Consider the following 23,902-nt stretch of genomic DNA (forward strand, 5'->3'; position numbering starts at 1 on the left):
GAGGTTCAACCTTCAATATTTAAAAGCTACGAGCCCTTGGAGAGAAGACACTTCTGCTTCTGGTCCAATCCCAAACACAGAAATAAATAAATAAGAGATAATTAACCAAGCCACGCTCAGAAAGGACTCCAGCAGCATGGCAGAAATACACTGCTCACCTGGGGGATCCTCCTTAGCCTATGTGACATTTTTACCTTTGTAGACAGCTCAGCCATGGAACACACACAGCCCTGAGGTTTTAGATTAAAACAACACACTCTGGCTCTTGCTCTGCAAGAAGCCACTGGAAATCCTGGAAGACCTTCAAAACTGAGCAGCATAGTACTTGAAAAAGAGACACAGCTTGACTAAATTGAAAAATCCGAATTTCCTAACGTGAACTTAAAAGGTGCCACTGAATCATTAATGACTGCAAGATAGAGCTGGCTCAATCTGAGCAGGGCTCAAGGTCTTCTTTTGAAGAAGTCAAACTTTAAAAAAAATAAAATAAGAAAAATGTCTGCTACATTCCAAGGTCACAGAGGGTTCCATGAAACTCTGTATCTCTCCCAACTCCGACTTCCTAAATGACAGTCACTTTTGAATCCGGAGCACCCACTTCAACCGAGCATAATTAGCTGGGGAAGGAAAACATATCAGCCTAAAAGAGTCTTTCTCTAACAAGAGGTTGTGAGGGGCAATGCACTGCAAATATAGATGGAAAATGGGGCTATTTATTTATTTCAAGAGCACAGAATAGCTATTCATTAAATGTTACTTTTAAGCTGTTTGGTATTCAGACTTTTCTGACTGACAGACAGCTTGGAGGGCTGGACTGAGAATGGGAAGCATGGTTTTGTTGCTTACAGGTATCCTTGGGGTCATTCCCAGCCCACTTTTCCAAGCTCTCACGCTAATTTCCCACCACCAGTACTATCTTCAACCCCCACAGTCAGTTCCTCGGCATCACTAATTCTGTTTTAGACAAGAACCCAGGCTACAGTAAAGCCCCTAAACAGATGAGCTGTTAAGCAAAGAGGTCAATTTAGATGGTCTAAGACCAAAAATGTAAATTTGAAATGAAACATTTAAAGTTTGGGTGAGGGCAAAAAAATATATAAACTCTTCGAAAGACTAGCCATTATTAGAGATTATAAATCTGCATGCTAATTTATGGGATTGCTATTGATATTTTCTTTCTAATTCAGTTTTTAGCCCTTTTCTTGCATGCAGATAAATTCTAGTTAAAAGCATTGTGATGTGCAGAAGGCTTAATGCAACAGAAACCCCCTAATATGCAATTTAAGGATCTCAGGTTCATTAATAGTCCTAGGAGCAGCTCATTTAACAGTTTATTTCACAGGGCTGAGTCCATCTGAGACACTGGGTGCAGCAGAATCGCCTTCCCACAGACGCCCTTTGGAATGTCCATGCCAGGCTCCTGTGGGGATGGAGCTCATTTCAAGGGCATTCTTCACCCTCAGTCCATTTACTGGACAGGTAGAAACTGCAGAATCCTGGAAAGGTCTGTTTCCCAGAGATCCCAGCATGATCTGTCCTCTCTGCAGGCATTTTAATAAGAAAATGAAATGAATACCCAAACACTCTGCCTCTCATCAACCATCGATTCACCTACTGGCAGTTTCAGTAATAAATTAGATCAATGTAATTATTGTGTGTGCACACAGATGTCAAATCACAATCACTATGATCAGATCAGCTGGGTGTTTCCTAGAAAAACAGTATTTATCCATATTTGGTAGAGGAGAGCATGTGCATCTGCCCACCCCAACTCAAAAGAGACAAGTTTCCCAATGAGGTTTTGACACTGTTTCATGGACTAAACCCTGAAAATAACAGATTTTACTCTGGGAAATGAACACATTATTTTTCTAGTTCTGTGCTCTATCCAACCACTTCCTCTTCAATAGATCCAGCTATGGGAAAGGCCAAAAATTCCCCAAACTTTGTAGCTTTCAACGCACTGGAACGAGTCAATATTTTGTGGGTACAACGCCCACCTCGGGTAGTGAAAGGCAGCAGCTGAGCTGACAGAGAGACCCCAGAGGAAAGCACCAAGATCCCCAGAGAACAAACCCTGTCCCCAGGACATCCCCACAAGAGGCACCCAGACATCCTTCCCCTCCTCCCCCAGCCCTCCCACTCCCTCATAAACCTCCCGGCTCTCAGACCCAGATGGGATCCTCTGGTGCCACTGGGAAGCAGAAGAGACCTGTTGGGTGCTTGACTCCTCCAGCACATCCTCTGGGCAGGCTCAGGGATGGGGAGCTCTCCCTGCTTCTCCAGGCAGCCTGCTCCAACTGACACATGGGTGCAGGCAGGTGAATTCCTGACACCTGGATGCCTGCATCTTCCCACCTTTTCTCGTGTTTACCTGTCAATTATCCACCCTAAATTCTTTCACCTCCCCCCTGTTGACACCTCTGAAATGCATGGTTATGAAATCCATCCTCTGTTATCTGTCAGCGACCCAGATAACAGCACTGCCTGTGCTGCACGCTCCCTTCAGCATCTCGAGAACTTATCCTTATCCAGCCAGAGGCGTTTCCCAAGCTCCGAATCCGATGCTATCGGGGCTATGTTTAGATCACACATCAGGGCCTCGTCAGACGCCGTCCCAAGGAGCATCCACCAGGGCCCAAGCCTACTTTGCTGCCTCCAATTTAGCTTGTTAACCATTCCCAAAAATGAGTATATTTTAATTACTGTTTTCTGAGAATTGGGATTATTTTCCTTCTAAATATATTCGTCTGATTATCTCCAGGATGAAATTCATTTGGTTAATTACCATCTTTTTAATTTGTTTAAGACTGCGTTTCTGTTTCCTGTGCTGTAACACCTCCCTGCCAACTCTGCCTGCATTTATTCAGTGTCTGACAGATTCCCATCTCAGGGAACAAACAGAAGGTTTCCATACAAAACATGCAGTGCCCCGAGCCTTGCAGGCAGCCTGTGATCCCACCTGAAATCCAGGGGAAGGGAGAAGCAGCACTCAAATGTGAGCCCCTCTCAGCCTCTAATTCCACTTCCAATCCATGTACTCAATCCAAGCCCTCCTGGCAGACGCCCCTTGATGTAACATCTCATTCATTCCCCAAACCCCAGCAGTTTTGTACCTGGATTATTCTATTGTCATCTTATTACTACCCCAAAACAGCAACAGACAAATTCCAATTTCATTACCAAGATCTCGATTCCAGTCACTGACGTATTTACTGGAAGAACCCAAACGTAATTTTATTTCCAGTTTTTTAGACTGTCCCAGTAATAAAAAATAAAATCTTCCGTGGGTAATGCAGATGAGACCAGTGGAGACATTAGGAGAAATTTCAGATATTCTTAAGCCAATAGAAACACCACCCAAAGGGAAAGGTCACGGCACCTAATTAAATTATATACATGGACTTGAAGTGCAGAACACCAGGAGAGCATCCAAAAGCTTGGGAAAAGATGTTTACATGGAGAACACTGACTGTCCCAGCTGGGTGGACATGGAGCTTCCTCTCCCCATGACTTCAGCCAGGCTGATCCCCTTCTCAGTTTGCAGGGATTTTGCACAGCAGCTCGGGAGGCTCTCCCAGGGCTGCCTCGAGACCATGGCTGTGCCCCAGCACAGCCCCTGGGCCACCCCAGCCTCAGCTGCACCCACGTTTCTTTTCCATGCCAACATATTTCCATCTTATTCAGAAAGCTGTTTGTCCCTTAACAGGGCACATTTTCCAACCAGCTTTGTTGTTCTGCAAATTATGGGCTATAAAGAATTAATGGTGGAATATAAATCAATTTAGTTCACTGAGAGAGTGTGTGTTTTATGTGGTAGAGGTTTTCAAAGAAAAGTAATTAGTTGATTTGGCATTTTAATCTTCAGAAAAATAAAGAAGCTATTTTTCTCCTAAGAGGATGTGTTTGAACACATAAACATACGCTGCTTTTTCTGAAACTATATTAAGAAGTATTATTTATTGGTTAGATGTGGCTGATAGCTATTTCTACTGTCTCAGGAAGATGCTTTGTGATAATGATTTCACTACAGGGACTTCACTTTCCAAAATACCTGACTAAAGGCTTTAAAAAAAAAGCCAGAGAGGTCCAGTTCCCTTCTCTCCCACGTCTGTCCCTTTCCCAGGGATGTCCCTTTCTTCCCCAGGTGGTCCCTTCTAAGGACGGTTTCATGGAGATTCCACGACCACAGGGCTGACCTGTCCCAGCAGCTCATCCCTCCATGGCTGCACAGGGACTGTCCATCTGGCCACTTCCATAAGCAGCAAACAGGCACCAGGGAAGCTAAAATCCTTCTGTGGTGCCTGTGTGTGTGTGAGGAGCAGCCAATCCTGCTCTGCCCTGGAGAGCCCGAGGAGCTCAGGCAGAGCCCGGGATGACGGAGAGCAGCAGCCACCTCCCGGGGACTATTGCATAAGATGCCTCCGCTTTGCAATTCGTTCTCTCCCTGGCTGCAGCCCGAGTGTCTGAAGCCAAAGGGCTGTTTTGTGCTTTGTGAGAGAATAAGCCTGTCCCACTGGTGAGTCTCATTTGTCCTCTCCGTGTCCGTGCCACACAAAAAAAGGATTCCACCTTCCTCCCTTTGCTGAATTTCCCACATTAACACCCTGGGTGTGTTCAGCAGAGCCAAAGCAAAACCAGCCAGCCAAGCATCTGAGTTTGCTTTCCCCCTGCTCCCCCATAACAACTCATTTAACAGCAGCACAGCAATTAGAAAATCGATATTCCATTCAGACATGACTGTTTCGGCTGCAGCATTGCTTAAGGAACATCTCTCACAGCCCCACCTTTGCCTGGACAAAGGATAAGGCAGGAAGGACACCCCGGTGTTGGGAGACCTGATTGATTTAAGATGATTTCCCTTAAAGCCCACACGGTATTTGCAGACTGTTCCAGGTACAGGCAGTGTGGAGATGACATTCTCCTAATAAGCAGCTCTGTGCCAGGAGTGTGCGTATAAATACAGCTGCAGAGAAATGCAAGCTTGCTTTCTTGTTTAATATCACACCACCCACCTGAATAAAACAGAGCTTGACACATGTCATAAGGAATTACTGGAAGAATGCAAGGCCCTTAGGCACCAGAGTCCCATTTGTATTCCAGTCGTATTAACCAAAAATAAAATAAATAAGTAACAATCACAGCTTTGCCATGAAAGGATTTTCCAGCCATTCAAGCACTTACTACGATGCTGCTACACACTCCCGTGCTGGAAGTGCAAGGGCAGCAAAGGGGAGGGAAACAGAGACAAAGCAAAGAGCAGAAATCACAACAGAGAAATTAGTGAGATTTGCTGCTTTGGAGCTCATGCTGGAAGGACCAGCCTGGCCCAGCTCAGCCCAGCTCAGCCTGCCTGGCCCTGCCGTCTTCCCCGAATTCTATAATTAGTAACAGTGATTACTCCAGCAGGATTCAGAACTCTGCCCATCTGCAGAGTCCAGGGTGGGAGCAGCCTGCTTTGTTTTCATGTTATTTAAAATAAGAACCGTAATTGCCAATTGTTGTGGGGGAAAACCACTCCCTTATGGAGACAGGCACGATGGAAAGCACTATGTGGGCTCCGCCTTTCCAAGCCACTAGGGAGAACGGGAAAGCAAAAATTCCCCAAACTCTGAGCAAACCCACCCACCTTCCCCAGAAAAGTGAAAATCAGATATATGGTTACTAAATTAAGTAGCAGGAACTCCTTTTGCAGGGAACACGAGTGCTGAAAGCCGTCCAACACAGGCTTCCCGAGTCCATCCCACATAGCAATCCCTGGTTTGTTTGCCTGTGTGTGTGCTGTTGTGTAAGCCATAATTATGCAATCTCACAGTTTAGCACTGAGGACATTCCCAGCTTGTTCCAGCTCAGCAGCAGCTCATGGCCATAACAGAAAAAGCGAAACTTTTTCTACAAATTTATTGACATGGAATAATGTGACCTCTTGTAGCACGGAAAAGGGCAGTGCAAAGATGAGCTCCGGGAAAACAGGCCACTGCTGGCCAAAATTACCAGCAGAGGACTTCTAGTTAATGCAAAATGAAGCCAACCATGGCAGGGACATGTGGAACCTTTAAACTGGTCCATGATGAGGTTTCTATAAATTGGATGCCCTGACACAGCAAAGTGGGAGCTCTGTGACCTCAGGAGCAGCACAACAAACAGCTGCACAGAGAGGCTGCACTGAGAGAAAACATTTCCCAGTGCACTTTTTGATGGAAATGGTAGATAAAGTCTCTGGACAAAACAGCCCATCCCCAGTCATCATCACAAACTGCTGCATCTGATGACTTTTTTTCAATTGGGTCATTAGTCACCCAAATAATTTTTCAACAACAACAACAACAACAACAACAACAACAGCAGCAAAAAAAAAGAGAAGATTTCTCAGTAGACTGTTCAGGTGAGACAAAATGAGTCTAATTTTGAAGATTCACAAATAGTTGTAAATAATGGTCAGATATCAGGAATAGCTGTAACCAGTGTTTCAAACTATTTAATCTCCAGAGGTATCCAATGGGTTTTGAAGATCTCTTTATGTTAATTCATTTTTGGAGCTGAACACAGCTGGGAGGAGTCACTTTCTCCAATGTATTGTACTGACACCCAAGTGTTGTTCTTTATGTACCAAACACCAGGAGCACAAATCAAATTTAATCCTGTGCTCTTTATGCACTGACATTTATAGAAATAAAAACGTGTCAGAGGAAGAAAAGTGTCCACAAAACTACTCAGGGCTGAGTGATGCTTTCTCAGCTTATCAGTGACAGGGGCTGTGGTTTCAGCACATCACACGGCAGGAAATCAAAGTGCCAAGATGCAGGCGATACAGCACAGCCTGTTCTGGGAGCACTGACACTGCTCCAGCCTGGCACTTACTGCAGGACCAAGAATGCCATGGGCTGATTTGGAACAAAGTAGGATAATGGGCTGGGAGAAATGAGGGACTGTGAATTATCACAGAATCCCAGACTGGTTTGGGTTGGGAGGGACCTTAAAGCCCATCCAGTTCCACCCCTGCCATGGGCAGGGACACCTTCCACTATCCCAGGGTGCTCCAAGCCCCGTCCAACCTGGCCTGGGACACTTCCAGGGATCCAGGGGCAACCTGTGCCAGGGCCTCCTGACCCTCACAGGGAAGGATTCCCTCCCAATATCCCATCTAGCCCTGTGGTTTGTCAGTTTGAAGCCATTTCCCCTTGTTCTATCACTACACACTCTTGTAAAAATCCCTCTCTTAAATATTTAAGGGAACTTGATACTTCCAAAACCTTCAGACTTACAATTGGACTGGTGGAATTATTTAGGTCAAGTCATGCTTTGCATGTTAATTTGAAAAAATAATCAAATCTAACGTGTGTTTCAGAATGCCAATGCCAGGACAGCCAGCCCAGGAAATTATTGATGAGCTTTCAGACAGGACTGAAGCAATTAAGAGTCACTTTTGGTTGTCTGAAAGAAGCTTGGTGACCTGAGTCCAGCTCTGAGGCAGAGAGACGAGATCCCTGAGCTGTCCTTCAGGGCCACATTCATGCACAGGATGTTTTTTTCCCATTTCTTAAAGTTGTTATTGGAAAATGTCACTATTCATTGCCGAGGTTCCCAGGATGCAGCAACTCTCATTACACCTAAGCCTCCTCAGCACAAAGCAGCCACTGATAACCTGGATGTATTTGCTGCAGCTGCTGTTCCAGAGGCTGCACTCCCGTTCCATGGGGGGATTCCCATCATTATTGGCTCTGTTATTTTGTATCTCGTTCCTCTGCGTAACGCTGACTCCAGATCCCCTCATTTTAACAAAAGGATGTGTTCCCCTGACACGAGCAGGGATGAGGAGTCTCAGGGATAGAAAGGGATGCTGGAGGAACGGCAGCAGGTCATGGTTTTCCCTAGGCTGAGGGCACGGGAGCCCTGGAGCCTCTGTCCCAAAGGAAACCCTGGAGCCCCTGTCCCCGTGGGGGCCCTGGAGCCCCTGTCCCTGCTGCTCCCAGATGCCCAGAACAGACTTGCCAGTGCTTCCAAGGCAAACAGGTGGAGAAAAGATGTTTCTTCCAACAACATAATACTGTACATGAGCAAACACACTGAGTAGGGAATGCCTCAAAGTGATAAAACCCATGGAAAACAATTCAAGAGGAGTGTCTTTAGCTGGAAAAGACAAGGAGACTTGACAGGACAAATTATCAGCAAATAATGCATGGTAAAATCAGGAATGAATTGCCTGTTTCTATTTACTGTCTTTTCTAAAATGGCCAATGAATAGATAATAAAGATGAAAGATAATGGAGTTTAATAGATGAAAAACTGTCAGTGCTATAAATTATGTATCAGACAGTGTCTGTCTGAGGAACTCGTTGATACAAGATGTAATTGAGACCAAAAACTTCACACCAGTCAAACACGATTACTGTTATTTCTTAAGACAATGAAACTTTTTCTACTGTTCAGAAGAGAGAACAAAGCTCTCAAGTCAGGGAATAACAGAGAGCTGGCCCTGGCTCCTTGGCCACCCCTTGGACGTGCTGGAGTCCCTCTGCTCCTCCCTCCCTGCTATCGCAGTGTGTAACGGAGGGTGCGTGGAGGCTCTGCTGTTGTGTGAGAGGTTGGGACTGAGATTAATGAAGTGAGGGAGAGCCTCACCTCAACATGGGTGACTTTATCTAATGAGGGTGAGACACCCTGTCTGGGCTGGTACAGAGAGAGAGCTTCAGATATAAAGGCATCAAGGCAAACTTCTCTCAAGTGTGTGTCAGAGCAGGTACAAGAGGGCCGCGGTAATGAAAAAAAAGACAAATAATTCTTTGCCCTTTTCTTGCAGGCTTCACTCAAGGACTGGAATTGCTCTATGAATACATATCACAGAGCTGCCAACAGACTCAGGAGGCAGCAGGGTTATACAAAGATCGTAAGCCATGCTTAAGAGACGAGAGTTAAAAAAGACTCCAGTGCGGCAGTCAGCTGATGAATTTTCCTATCTTATATCTTCTGTTAGAACATGTTTAAACAGAATCAAAATTATTGCCTGCTCTGTAGGGCTCAAATGCCCGTGTAAATGAAGCTGGGAGTAACTAGTCAGAGGAAGAAGGACTGAGGCGATTAATGTGAGCTACACTCACTTCCCTAGATGGCTCAGAGAGCTTATAACAGAATTGGGATGCTGGAAAGCAATTAAAAGAACTAACTTAAATAAATCTCCAGTGCTGAAGGTTTGCCAGCATATACCTCTAAATTCTCCTCTGATGCAACCAGGCCCCTTCCTCCAGGGATGTTCTAACAAGCTCTCAGACATCAGGATAATTATTGCAAAGTGTGACCCAGACTGTGGTTACTGGTATAATCAAAAAACCCCTCGAGGTTTCAAAATTAGACACAGTCTCACCGGTGGAGCAGAGTTTCCAACTCTTGGTAACAGCGTTGTAATGACTGAACTCCCAATTACACTGTCTGAGAGGGGAACAGCCCCGGTGGCTGGGGGTGATGTTGGGGCTGTGGGGCTGCCCACCCAGATGGGTTTTCCTTCTCCCAGAGAGGATTCCTAGCAAGGAGCACACTCCAGGAGTAGCAAGGGGAGACAAGAGATAAGAGCTCACAGAATCACAGAATATCCTGAGCTGGAAGGGACCCACAAGGATCATCCAGTCCAGCTCCTGGCCCTGCACAGACACCCCAGCAATCCCATCCTGTCCCTGAGAGTGCTGTCCAAACGCTCCTGGAGCTCTGGCAGCCTTGGGGCCGTGGCCATTCCTGGGGGAGCCTGGTCAGTGCCCCACCACCCTCTGGGAGAAGAACCTTTTCCTGAAATCCAGCCTAAATCTTGCCTGGCAGAGCTTCATGCCATTCCCTCAGGATGGAGAGAGACAACATCTAAATGCTGTTCTTGTGAGAGTACGATTTGACTGGTGAAGTCCCTTCTCCAGCAGACCAAGCACTGCTGTTCCCTCACACCATTTTCTAAGCAGAACATGTTCCTCTGATATTTCAACTTCTCAAACTGAGTGTTTGATCCCTTTGGGAAGCTTAAGGCCTGTAGTGGATTTGCTGGTTTCTGGTGCATAGGGAACTTCCACTTCCACTGCTGGGATGTAAAGCCTTGCTTGGTTCTAACATGCAATCTCCAATTTAAGCAAACAGGGAGCAAGGGAAGAAATGAAATACTAATTGCAATCCAAATTGCTCCATCTTCCATCCACCCCCTGCCAACCCTGCTCCCCGCTCCCTAATCCATAAGGTCTGAGTGATGATCAGTGAATAATTAATTCAGGGGAGCTGGAGAGGGTTCCTGCAGAGAGCCTCTGCGGATGCAATATCCCGTTCAGGAAAGGCACCAGGAGCATCCAGCGGGGCCTGGCGGAGCCTCGGGGTGTCCAGCACCCTCCAAGGTACCCCCTGCACGTGGCCCTGTGTCACTCACTAATTACACCTTGTTGTAGAAGCACTGTGCTCACCCTCACGGACCTGCACAAACAACATGCACTGCCACCTTCCCTGGGAGCACTGGGGAAGGTGAGGAGGTGCCATGATCCAGGGAAATCACGGACACTGCCATGCCATGATTAAAACTCTTCACATCCTGATGGCACTTGGCCTTGCCTGGTGCCCGGGAGGATTACGGCCAGGCAGAGGATAAACACCAGACTCCAAGATGAGCAACAGCAGCCCTGAGCCTTTCATTGCAATCCTCAGAAGGCAGGCATTGGTAAAAACTCTGCTCTCACCAAAAGAATTTAACATATAAATCCTTCTCTCTCTCTCTCCATGTATTCCCATCATCTAAAGTGCTACTATATAGCAACAAACACATCCCTAATGGAACAAATCTCCCCACACAGCCAGGACAGCAAAATATTAATAATTCAAGGTACATAGAGCCGAGTTATGTAAATCGCTTGGGACCTGCCGCAGGCCCGCTCTGCACAGGGATTCTGCCGGAGAGGCGGCACTGGGGGCTGGGATGGGGTTGTGGGTAATCCCCCCTGGAGTGGGGGAGGCAGGGTACAGGGCCAGCTTAATCCCAGAGACATCTGTAAACGTGAGCAAAGGGCACAGCCTGATAGAACAGCTCTGGCTTTCTAATTCCTACTACATTTCCATCATTTGGAACGAGGGTATGCCACCCTCCTGCACATTATCAATCACAAGGCATGCCACAGCGCTTTCTCATATAATTACTTATGTAACACACGTGGATTAAAGCTAAATTCATATTTCTGGCTTTAATTCAAATCAGTTCAGTATTTTTAAACAAATTACATTTTCATTCCAGCTAAAATGCATTGGTTTAATTCAATTAAAATCAGTTCTTGCTTTTTTTCATCACACCTGGCCTGAATTGTGCGGAACAGAACCTAAGTGAGACATTCTGTAGCTGTACTGAAAATTTGACTTGTAAGCACTGCCAACCAGATAAGCACAGTGATAATATCACTATCATAAGATATCCATAGGTGAACAAACTACTTGAATTCTCGCTAATAACCATTTCAGAGGCTCTATATCCTAAGGTTTTATTAAAGAATATGGCAAAGAGGAAGCATATCTTTTTCCCCAGTCTGGTTTTTCCTTCCCTCCCAGCTGATGGATGAACTTGACAGAGTTATTTGGAATTCACAAGTCCTGAACATCATTACAGCCAGTGCTCTGTACAAGTCAGAGCCAGCAGTGAGCTCCAGCTGCTGCCTCCAGCTACAATCAGTGGATTTCAGTACCCGAGCACTGCAATGACAACTGGGATAACAAGGAACACACGTCAAACATCAGCATGTCCCAGCTCTGAACAAAGGCTTGGAATCCTTCCCCACCTCACTTCCATGTTCACTTGCAACTCTTTGTCCCTCACACAGATTTTCCAATTGAGATTTTGCAAGGTTTCAATAAAGAACAGAGTGGAAGTTGGTTTGAAAAAAGTTTTTAAAAAACATTCCTTCCTTCTTTCCTTCCTTCCTTCCAAGAGAGAAAACCATTTATTGCTAAAACTGATTGCCACTAGAAATGAGAGGAGGACAGCAAAGTGTGAACCAACATGCAATGGATCTCTCCTAGGAGATGGCAAATTCCATGTAAGAGGGAAGTTGGAGGCAGGTGCCAACTGGACATCCTTCCCCCAGGCCCACACAGCACGAGGGACAGGAATGGAGAGTACAGTTATACCCCATTAAATGCAGCTGCCTGTGCCAGAAACAGGGAAAGTCCCTGCTCTGCCAGCTCCCTGCTTCTCTGAAGCTACTGGAGTTGGTTTGGTGCCCCAACCAAACAGAAAATCACCCCTTAAATAATCATTTCCCATTGAATCCACTTGCTGACCTTCCCAAGATCGTGTGAGGGGAAGTGGAACACATGGGCAGGAGGCAATGGGCTGGGTAAAGCAGGACTGCTCCTCTCAGTGTACACTCAATGGTTTCATAAGGAGCAGTTTTCCCCGTGAGCCAGAATCCCAGAATCCCAGACTGGTTTGGGTTGGAAGTGACCTTAAAGCTCATCTCATTCCACCCCTCTTCCACAGACCAGGCTGCTCAGGGCTGTGGGAGGTGTCCCTGCCCACGGCAGGGGGGTGTTTAAGCCTGGGATAGAAGTATCTCAGTATCTATTGTAAAGAGATGATATTTAAAAAGAGAAGAGTCTAGAAGGAGCAGAAAGCATCCTCTGGTAGAAAAGCTGCAGCGATGGCATTTTCTTTCTCTGTTTTTCCTTTGAGGTTATTGACATGAAGAGTAATGCTAATGTAATTGCACTGAAATTCATGCACATGAAAACCTCACCGGGGCCAAGTCAGAATAAATGGTCTGTTTGGAAACAAAACATTGATGCAAGGAGTAGCAGTTCCTGTCTTCGACCTGAAGAGTTTCAAGACACCATGGGCCACAACGCAGCGGAACTGTCACCCTGGCTCAGTCTGTGCTCGAGGGACACGAGTGGAGCTCTCTGCTTGTCCCCTTGAGGTGTGCACTGCTGCACCACCACATCCCAGCTGCCAGGCAATGGCCACACAAGTCAATAATGTGTATTCAGACTGGGAGAGCAGCAAAATGAAAGCAAGCATCCTTGTATCCATTAATCAACCTGATCCTTGGCCACGGAGACAATGCCTCGCGATTGTCGGCATTTCCCAAACATCCCTCACACGCTAACCATCTGCAGCTGGAATACAATGCTTTGATTACAAACGTCAAAAAGATAGAGCAGAAAATTAACTTCTCCTTATTTAGTAGGTTTGGAGAAATGTGCCTTCACGCTACACTAATTCAGTGCCCTCAGTATGAAAACTCCCCATTACGATGTCTCGTCAAATTAGAGCCGACGATCCAGCGATGTCATCTCTCTCCTCACACAACGCTCTATTTTGTAATTAAGCAGGACAGGGAAACAATGGCCTTGCGTATAGAGAAAAGGTCAGGGATGCAAAACATATTTTTGCAAGCTAATTGTAAGATGCATGAAGCCAATTATCCCAGCAGAGCCGCATATGCCGAAGCAGGAAGGATTTTCTAATTTTGCTCCGTGACTCTGAGTTGAGTCAATGCACCGGCTGCACCCCGTGGGGCACAGGGCTGTCAGGAACCAGTGAGTGCAGAACTGGGAAAAAGGCTGGGAAAATTCTGCCATGATTCTATGATTCTATGAAAATCACTCCAGCCTCTTAGCCCTTCCCTTGGCATTTATTATGACTTGAAGAATTACCAGGAGTTCATTTAGTCAGTAGTGACAGGTATTAGGCATGACCCCCCATTCAATTAGGAAGTTGGTTTGAATGTGTAGGATAAAGGGAAGTGTCTCTGTATTCCTTTGAGAACGGGGAACACATTTACCTGAGGCAGCCTCTGATACAAGTTCACAGGTATCTGCAAAAGCCAAATTAACAAGAGGAACAGTTGAGACCTTGCTGCTGCCTTGGGAGAAGCTGAAAGGCCCCACGTTGCTTTCAATCCATCTCTGTCCCTCTTGGAGTTATTAAATTATGATTTTTGTTTCTTTCAATGCCTCCCAAAGAAACCCTTTCAAAATGCCCTCTTTCCATTAACAACATTCTCCTTTTTAAAATGTCTAAACTTCCTAATACCACAAGAAGAAGATGAGGAACATCACAGTTGATGGAAAGAAATGATAATTTCTTCCTGCATCTCTCCTTCAAAGCAGCTCTCTCTGATTTTACTCCAGCCTCTTAACACAGCCATTAATTAGAGATCAGTAATTAACTTTCTGGTTCAAGAAATATTTTGCAAAGGAACCCCATTAAAAGGCTGATTTGCATATTCCAGGACAAAGCAGCCTTGGTATAAATGCAGGTACTACACGAGGCCAGTCTGAATTCTGAGACTGTCCTTGAATCTTGGTTTTCTGCTGAAATCTGTTCTCTGATGTGAGGACAGTGGGGACAGGCATCACCCCTGGCACAAGTGACGTGGGTCCTGCTGGATGCTCCTGGCTGTGCAAGATGTTTTATTCTGCATTTCAGTCACTGCTGATGGGGCTGGATGGTTCCCTGCACAAACTGCACGGTGTTTCCTCACAGTATCTTCCTTAGAGCCCGGCTGTCCGTAGTGTGGTGTCAGGGCTGCCCTTCAGGGGATCCCCACTGGTGTAGGTTTTCCTACTCAGACAGCTTCCCTGGGTAATGCCATTTAAGCAGGAGCCAGAAGAGGAAGCAGCTCTCCAGCACTTGTTCACACAGATCTGAAAGCCCTCCATGCATTCTGGGGTCTGCCAGTGTCCTACTTCTGCAGGATGGGTCATTCCTCTTTCCAATTCCAGAGGAAATAGAGCAACTTCTTCATCCTTCGCCATGCAGCACTCACCAGATTCTCATAAAACTTAACCAATTTCATCATGCCTAAAAATATTTGGCATATCAGGTTTGTTGGGAATAAACAAATGGTAATTAGATCCCCAAGAACTCCCAAACTGAGTTTGCTGCAGGAGCACAGACGTTCATCAGTTCCTGATGCACCAAAGTAAGTTTTGTGCATGTGGAAAGCCCCTCTACAACAGACAGCATGGACACCACAGTAGGAATTAAATGTGCTGCAGTACATGACTTGTACAATTCCTCTTCCCTCTGGGGGTTAGAAACAAAAATTTTGGATGGGCTAAAAACAAAAAGGAGTTTAAAGAGGAAGTCTCAGTAGTGCAAGTTACTGCTGTTATTAATGCAGGGCTGTACCCCTTCCAAGGCTGAGGCTCATTTAACAATCAGCCATATGCTCAGGCTTTTGTAGCGCCAATAAAAGCTTAAATGGAACGTTATCTCCTGGAATTATAAAAAAACCCAAAAAAACAACCTTGCAAAATAATCACAAATGTTGGTAATCCAGAGTCCCTTAGCATTAAATGGATTCTAGGTGCACTGAGGAAAAGCATCCCCAGCAATGATCAGTTCAGGGATTACATTACCATTTCCCACCAAATCATGACAATCTGAAGGCATTTGTCCCACACAGTGATACTGTGGCCCTGCCCTCTCAGTGCTGGTATAAAATCACCTTTGCCACCACAAGAAAACAATCAGCAATGCATCCCCACCAATAATTAACAACTGCAGCAGAACAACCTTCTCTCCCTTCTCTGGCTCTGCTCCCTGTGCTCCATGTCCAACCCAGAAATTTTCTCCATCACAAATTTTGTAGGAGAAATGTGGGTCCAATTAAGAAAAATCCATCTGCCAAATGCTTGATTTGTGGCTGATTCCAGAGGCCACTACAAAGCCAAGCATTCAGCGCTCCACGATAAAAACTTAGTGAGCTGCTATAATAAATCAGGAGGCAGGAGACATTGTTAGCAAAAAGCCACTTTTTGGAACCCTTTTTAGCTCTAACAAGCAATATGACCAGCCAGCAAATTGAAAGAAACACTCATTCCACAATCCTCCTTTAGATCTCATATTTACATACTCTGACTGTACCAGACTAATGCACCTCTCATACAGAACGTGAGTTACACTTGCTGTGATTTTGCTTCTTTTACTCACTAGCAATAACTGTATTACTGTTTCTGTAACAGGAAAAAAAACCCAGTATGCACAAGACTGGCAAAATTTGGCCAATTCTATCCATGTGAACCCCGCAGTAATTTAGTGAAATGTATTTGTTTATATTCTCTGCCCCACACACTAGGCATATCCATGTCATTATCTGTCTGAACATGCATGTGCACAGTTCATGTACTTCATATATTCATCTGAAGGATAAACAGGACATGCAAGGAAAGGAAAAATAAAGGAAATAAGAGGCACGAACAGTCCCAATTTAGATACAAAGAAGCCAAGTAACAGAAGCATTTACGATCTACTGTAGCTCAGTATTTCAGCCTGGAGTGTTTTGACTGCATTTACTGCACTATTCATTTCTGCTGTGGCATTCCCGCAGAAATTGGCCCACGCTCCAGAACAGAACACTGCTGTAACGGTGACTTCCACGAGCAGAGGAGTGGTTCCTGAACAATCAGCTTCAATACAAGATGGAGTCAAGAATCAAATATTTAAGAGGCGTATATTCCAATACCAAATGCTTCTGCAAAACAGTTCTTGGATTACAAGCACGACAAGCACAGCAGAAAATGCACGAGAATGATCTGAAAGACCGGAGCTCTTTCATATACATTGTGCACATACAATGGGATGGGAATGTTCAGGAAGATAAAATTATCTTCTGTAACCAAAGCCTCGCTGCATGACTGAGAGGCCCAGCTGCTGCTTTTCTTTCACCTCTCTGAGAGCAACAGTCCCTAAGGCCAAGCTCTCCTGCAGAGGACTCCTGCTCACCTGACAGATCTGACACTGCGATGGCAGCGAGGGACTAAGAGCCTGCTGTCAAAAGCCACTGAGTCTCAGTGTCCTGCAGCTCAGGGATGTCTGTGTATCACAGAGGAAGTGCATTTTTGAGTGATGCCTGCCTAACAGAAGGTCTAATCTCAGGTATCATTAAGGTATCATTCATTTTCAGTTTCTCATACTCATATAAGCAAATCTTTGGTTATTTGAGGCTGCCAAGTGCCACCTCTCCTCTAAGCCACCCTTTCAGCTCTACACTGCAAACACATTGCAGCATTCCCTGAGTCTCTTTAAGGAGAAGTTGCAGTACATCTGGCTCTCTGGAAGCCCAGCCAGCTCCGGGGCTCTTGTGCTGGGAGGGCAGGGAAATTACAAGGCTTAATTTGGGAAAATGACTCTGGCTGCAGGGCTGGCCAGAACAGTTAATTCCCATATCCTATCCTGCCAAGTCACAGAACAAAACAAAACTCATCCAGGTAGAAAGGAAACATTGCCTAATCTGCCTGTTCTCCCAGCAGAGCAGCAGCACCCCGTAGGCACATTCCCGGCCACCCGGCTCCGCTCGCTTCCCTCTGGAACACAGTGCCCTACTTCGAGCGTTTGGGAAAACTGCAGCACAGGAATCAAATCAACTCTGTCTGCCCAGATAGTAATCCCTGAAATCTTACTCGGCACTAACCACCACAATCACTTCACTTGCAGAATCCAGAAGGAAAAAGCCTAGGAGGCTGCAATAGGTCAGGTAAGGCAAAATCCAGATTGACAGTTGTTATTTGAGGGCTTCAAAAGCTCACGGCCCCTCCAGTGAGTAAGTACAGCTAAGACAAAGTAAGTTGTCATTGCTTTTCAAAGTGAAGCATTTACTCAATGGGTTCTCAAGTACCTGGGGTATTAAACTGCCTCTGTTCTGAACTGGTTACATCAGGGTATGTCCAGCCTGGTGGAATTTTCAGATGCAGACTTTTCCTGGCACTTCAATATTTCTGTCACCCCCCAAAATGATTTGTGTAAGGTTGAAAGATCTTCCTTTTGGAAGCAAACCACTGGTCTGTTTCTGTGGTTGGTAAAGGAATCTGTCTTCCCCAATCACGACCTTGATCTGCATGTGAATTTCCACATGAATTTACCTCGAACGGTGCCTGTCTGATGCTCACACTGACATAAATCTACACATACATAAATACACACAAATCCACTAAAGAGCTGCTCTCCTTTCTAAACCAGCTGAAGAATAAACCCAAGATCTCATTTCTCTTTTATTTTACTCCAAATTTGCTCCAATACTGGCCATCCCACGTGAAATGCTTTATCAGATCCATCTGCACATTCCCTGCAACACATCCCTCCTGGACTGAGCTCCTGTCATGGCTCAGACAAGCAGCAGCTCCAGCCACACGCCGAGGCTCCATCTCCGTGTAATGACAGCAGACAACGGCGGGATGGAGACGGATGTGTGTGAGGGGGAGACAGGCATTTGGGGAGATTATGGTTGTTATTGTTCCATGGTATTGTTCCTACCGTGTGTAACCCAGTTGTGATCGGTGCAGTCCAGTGTGGGAGCATCCCTCCCCTCCCTCCCTCACCTGCATCAGTCGGCTCTGGCTGCTGCATCTCTGTGCTATTTATATGCGGGTGCATCAACTTAGGATTTATTGAGAAAGAGAAAGCAGAGCAGTCAGGCTTCTCTGCACCTGGAATTTAACCTGAAAAGGGAGGGCTTGCACCGCATCCTCAGCAACAAATTAAAACTACCCCTCTTGCAATTAACCAAGTCTACTTCTATCAGAGATGCAGCCCTTGCTCTGAATAAGATAAGCAAGATATCTTAACAAGAGCTGGAAAAATCAGTATCTTCCTTCTCTCTCCCACACCCTCCGCGAAACATCCCCTTACCTTTCATGGTCCACACTCCTGAAGCCAGGTAAAATGTGCCGGAAGCTGCTGTTCCTATCGAGCTTCGGTTGGCTCTTTGTCCTTTTGATGGAGCCTTTAAGCCGACGGCTGAGGAACCCCTGTGGGGTGAGACAAGAATACTAAATTACAGGGCAGAGGGGAGCGGGGAGCGGGAGCGGTGCCGCCCGTGCAGCCGGGCACAGCGTCCCCGGCAGCTCCCGCATGAGCGGCGCTGGCAGCGCCTGGCGTCAGCCAACATCTGCTCCCGGCGCTCCCAGGCCGGGGCTGCGGCGCGCGAGACTCCCCGAAGCCTCCGTTGCCCTGGCAACCATCAGCTCCCATAAAAATCCCGTCTGAAAGACAAGACTGGCACATCGCAGCTCCTGACGGGAGCAGGGGCTGGGTCCGGCCGCCCCAGCCCAGACGCCACCCACGCCGAGCCGCCGGCACACGGGAGAGCTCCGTTACCTGCTCGAAACCCCCCGGATTCGCGGCCATGGCCGGCACAGCCGGGCTCAGGTGTTTCAGCTACATGGACGGAGCTCCATAAAGCTCGTCCGAACACCGCCTGTGGGCTCGGGGCTACAGGCACCACCTTAGAGAAGAAAGAGACGCTCGTTCCTTCTTCTCCGCCGAACCTCCTCCCTCACGGAACATAAGTCACGGCTCCTGGAGAGCTCCACAGCAAAGCCAGCACTAAACGTTTTAATAGCAAAGCTTCTAATGTGTTATTTGCTTATTGTTAGGAGTTAATGTTCTACATAATCTGAACATTACATTTAATCTCTCCGCTAAATAAGGCAATAAAAGTATAATACTACTGTGCTGGCCGGCATCTACAGCGCATGAGAATGGTCCGAGAGGGTCAAGCACTTTGGCCAGAGAAAGTGGGGGGCCATTTTAAAGAGAAACCAGGATTTCGGGGTGAAGCCTGAAGGCGTGTTCCTTTTAGGGACCATCACACTAAAGAAACAGATCAGCTCCACATAAACAGCTCAGCAATCCCTGCAGAACCTGAGGTTCTCCACACACCTCTTCCCTTCCCCAGCCCCAGCAAAGGGGCAAGGTATTCACGGATCAAGCACAGATTCTGACACGCGTAAGGAAGGAAACGTGAGAGTACCAGAGCAGCATCCCAGCCATGCCCACAGTGCACCCCCTGCTCCAGGCAGGAGCCTCAGGAGTTCCTCCACTCAACATACAGGAATGGATCCTTAGCAGCTCCCTTTTATAAATGAATACCTTTAATATGTCTTGCAGGGAGATAATCACAGTCTAACTTCTATGTAGCCTGTCATTTGTTCATGCCATTTAAACACTCCTTCCCCACCTCGGATATTCATGGCTCACATTATGTCTTTCTCAAGCTGCAAAATCTCCCCGGGCACTCTGTGTGGTAGTGACTTTCCTGTTCGTAAGTGCACCAAGAATTTCAAACATCTAGATAACCAAAGGTGTTTCACATTTATTAAGTGCCACTTCACTTACAAACGAGGTATGTAACATGCCATTCATGTGAACTGAATATTTCTCCGGGAGCTATTTGCATGACTGAAATAGCAGGAGGTATAAAACACAGGCCATCGCATTGTACACTTTGTCATCCTGCACAAAGGCAATGTGTGAGGTAACAAAGGCCTTTTCAAAAGGGTTCTGTCCCTGAGAAATACCTTTAGAGAATTTTATAGTATAGAGAAACACGGCTGTGAAAAGCAAATTTGAGGATTTGCATTATCTAGAGCATTGTTAAGACATTTCCCTCAGTACTCAGACCTTAGCCAGCCTCCTACTCATCGTATCAACGTGCTATCAGCCCCATACTCATCATATCAACTCAGTATCAGCCTCACACTCATCATACCAACTCTCCATGCTCTTGTTTGCTCTGACTGGACCAGGCTCTGGTTGCCTGCTATGGACACAGGCCAATATTTGCTGTGAGGGGAAAATCCAAAATACACGACTGGCCAAGCCCCTGATATTGCCCTAAACTACTCTGGTGAGAAGGTTTTGGCCCAGGAGCGGGAGGTTGGTGTTCCTTAATCCCTGCCAGCCCACCCACAAATATGTCCTCATTTCATCAAGCCACTTCTTCAATCCAAGAATAGCTTTGAACTCTGGACAGGGAATTGATAAGGAACAACCCAAATGCCTTCTGCAGCCAATGGTGACATTTTTCTTCCTCTATCATGTATTCCACATTTCCACAATTCTTCCATGATCCATGCAGGATTTGGAAATTAGAATTTAGGGTTGCAGCAAGACATTACTCTCCTTCTGTTTCCCATTGTTTTTCCATTTGTTGCCACCAGAAGGAGATCACACTGAGCCATTTTCCGTTTTCATTGCCAGCTTCCTTGGGAGAATGAGATGTCAGAGATTTTAATGCTGATAAATTATGCTGCTATAGCGATACTTTGCACCTCCATAGTGCACACCAGAGATCAGAAAGTCTAATGTGTGAATTAATACCTTCTGTAATTTTCAGATGGGGTAAGAAGAAAAGACAGAAATTTGTCTGTGAAAATACAAGAGAGAGATTCTGACCTGGGGTGTGACCACCAAGCTTTCCTAGTGAGATCATAAGGACATGATCCATTTCTTCTTCATTTATGACTTTAAATAACATTTGATTCTGATCTCCAGACAAACAAGGCTAATCCCATCCTCGGAGCACTGCCTGCTCCTCTAGCTGAGCTGCATTCTTGTCAGTTCCAGCAATTAAAGCACTGCCCTTTGCATGCATGTTCTTTATACACTTTTAAGTTTATACTGAGAACTGTCTAGGGCAGAATTGTGTCTTCCTGTGTGTGGGCAGCATTCACCACCAGTAAAAATATCTTAGCAAAGATTAAACTAGTAACTGAGAAAGGTTTCATTCAGAAGTTAATAGTCTCTATGAAAGGACAAAAAATAGAAATCTGCAGAGCCCAAGAATCCCTTCAGACAGAGTAAATTATGAAATATCTTTTACAATGGAAGCAGAGGTACTAGCTATACAAATTCATCCCTGCACAGCCTAAACTCTGAGCAAGAAGAGATCCTTTAGGGTCTTTAGAGACAATCCCTCTGGTCAAGAGTATGGCCCCATGCAATCCATGAAAGCCCGCAGAGCAATGTGGTGCAGAATTCATCAAATCTGGCAAGAAAAAGGGATGAACCATGGAATCACATAGTGGTTTGGGTTGGGAGGACCTTCAACAGCATCCAGTTCCACCCCCTGCCATGGGAAGGGACACCTTCCACCATCCCAGGCTGCTCCAAGCCTCGTCCAGCCTGGTCTTGGACACTGCCAGGGATCCAGGGGCAGCCACAGCTTCTCTGGGAACACACAGAGCTCCCACTGAGCACTGATTTCACTTTTCAAGTGCAAGGGCATTGCTTTTCCTGCTTTGTTTCTGCTGCTTTGCCTCTGACATCTCCAAGCTCGGAGTACAATCGCTCTAATCACAAGAGCTGACTGGAGTCATAATAAGACACAAAGAACGAAGACAAAAGAAAACAAAACAGATCCTTTTGAGGAATGGCTTAATCACAACCACAGCAACTTCAGCTAAAACAGGATGGCACAATTCAAAACAGTACAATTAATCTGCTGTGATTTGGGCTCTTTTCTTACATGTTTGACAAACCCAAAATTCAATGCCATCATCTCACTGCAGACAGAGAAAGGTGGGACTCTCATTTAAATTTTTCTTCCTTATCAAATTTCATTTTCTTCCTTATCAAATTTCATTTTCAATTACTCTAGAACCTGGAAATTATATTATATTATATTATATTATATTATATTATATTATATTATTTGGATATTTTTGGTATTATAATACTTCTAAAGCATATGTGCAAACCCATCACCACCATATCCCTTTGAGATGCAGGAACTGTAGAATTCCACACACCCTGGGGCAACAAGAAAAAAACTAGAAAGAAGAGAGAAAAAGGGAGGGGGACAAAACTGAGCAGAGTGTTAATGACAGCAAAATCTGGAGCTCCTGTTTTATTAAACATAAAGTAATGATGCAAGTCTTGTGTCTGGAGCTGACTCCCACACCAATAATGTTCACTCGCAGCGAACCCACACGATAAAGTTATAAAGGTAAAAACCCGGCACCATGGAAACACAATAGAGATAAAACTTAAAAAATGATATATCAATAAATCAGGCTGGATGCATCACAAGCAGCTTTATTTGGAACAGTCCTGGCAGCTCTCTGTATTCTCTAAGCCAGGAAAACAGGGAGAGGGCTGGGCAGACCTGGGGCACGGGGAGGGCACTGGTCAGACAGGAGCACAGACACAACCCCAGCTGCTGCTCTCGTCCCAAACCCACACAGAACAGCCCCTACAAAGGCAGACCACAGGAACTACTGGACAGATGGGGTTATTCTTAAAGTTCTTCCACATCTTTTTGTCTTAGTTCAAGCAAATCTCAACTCCAGGGGACATGAGAGGACATCAGAAATTTTTTCACTACTCATAATAAGGAAACTGCTATAAATATTTGCTCTGAGTACAAACGTGTCATGCAGCCTTTCATCCCAGGTCTCCATGTGCTCTGCTCTGTCAGGGATAAGGTATAAAACAGGGAGTAAATCTTTTCTACCAGACCCATCCTTATTCTGCCCTTTACAATTTTTATTTTTGATATTAAACTTAATTTAATTCTGGAATTAGTTTGGGTTTTTTTTTTTTTTTGCTCCTGCACAGCACATGGAAATACCCTCTTACTGAGGCTCCACTGAATGGATAATTAATATTTGTATTTGTGAAACAAGTAGAGCTGTGCCAAAACTAAGTATCCTTTTATAGCCATTAATATGTTCCAAACGTGAGTTTTCCCATTTCTACAATTACCAACGTTAGTCTTAGCTTTCAAAATAAAAGAGAAACCTTTTTGGGGGAGCATCTGATACTGCTTGTTGCTAGGTAAAGACATCTAAGTGCACATTTTTACCCTTCTTTCTGTACAACACGACTACAGAGGCCAAAACAACACTGAGGGTGAGTTTAGGCACCATTTGTGTCCCTTGGAAGCCCAAGAACAGAAATAATTCCCCAAGTGGTCCCTGGCACTGAAGCAGGGCAGGAAGGGAATTTCTGTACAACACTGACCTTTATGGATCAAATATTTTTCATTTGTTCAGTGTTAGAGGCACAGGGCTGGAAGTGTCTGTAGCCCCTCAAACACTTCATATATCATTTATTTCTGTCAGCTCTTTTGATTTGAACTTTGGAGTTGTAAGTTGCTTTGCTATCCTGCAGCTC

At 45.6% G+C, this 23,902-nt stretch overlaps 1 protein-coding gene across 3 annotated transcripts in view; it reads right to left on the bottom strand.

Annotated features, from left to right (window-relative positions):
• The window catches only part of DAB2IP (DAB2 interacting protein), a 163,434-nt gene that overhangs the window by 80,032 nt on the left and 59,500 nt on the right, over window positions 1-23,902 (bottom strand). For all 3 annotated transcript variants that reach the window (XM_082295062.1, XM_082295061.1, XM_082295060.1), the window contains exon 3: window positions 18,635-18,753. In XM_082295062.1, the coding sequence (XP_082151188.1) occupies window positions 18,635-18,753 (119 nt within the window). The remainder of the gene's footprint in view (window positions 1-18,634; window positions 18,754-23,902) is intronic.

Source organism: Coloeus monedula (assembly GCF_965178545.1).
Source record: "Coloeus monedula genome assembly, chromosome: 21".
NCBI lineage: Eukaryota > Metazoa > Chordata > Aves > Passeriformes > Corvidae > Coloeus > Coloeus monedula.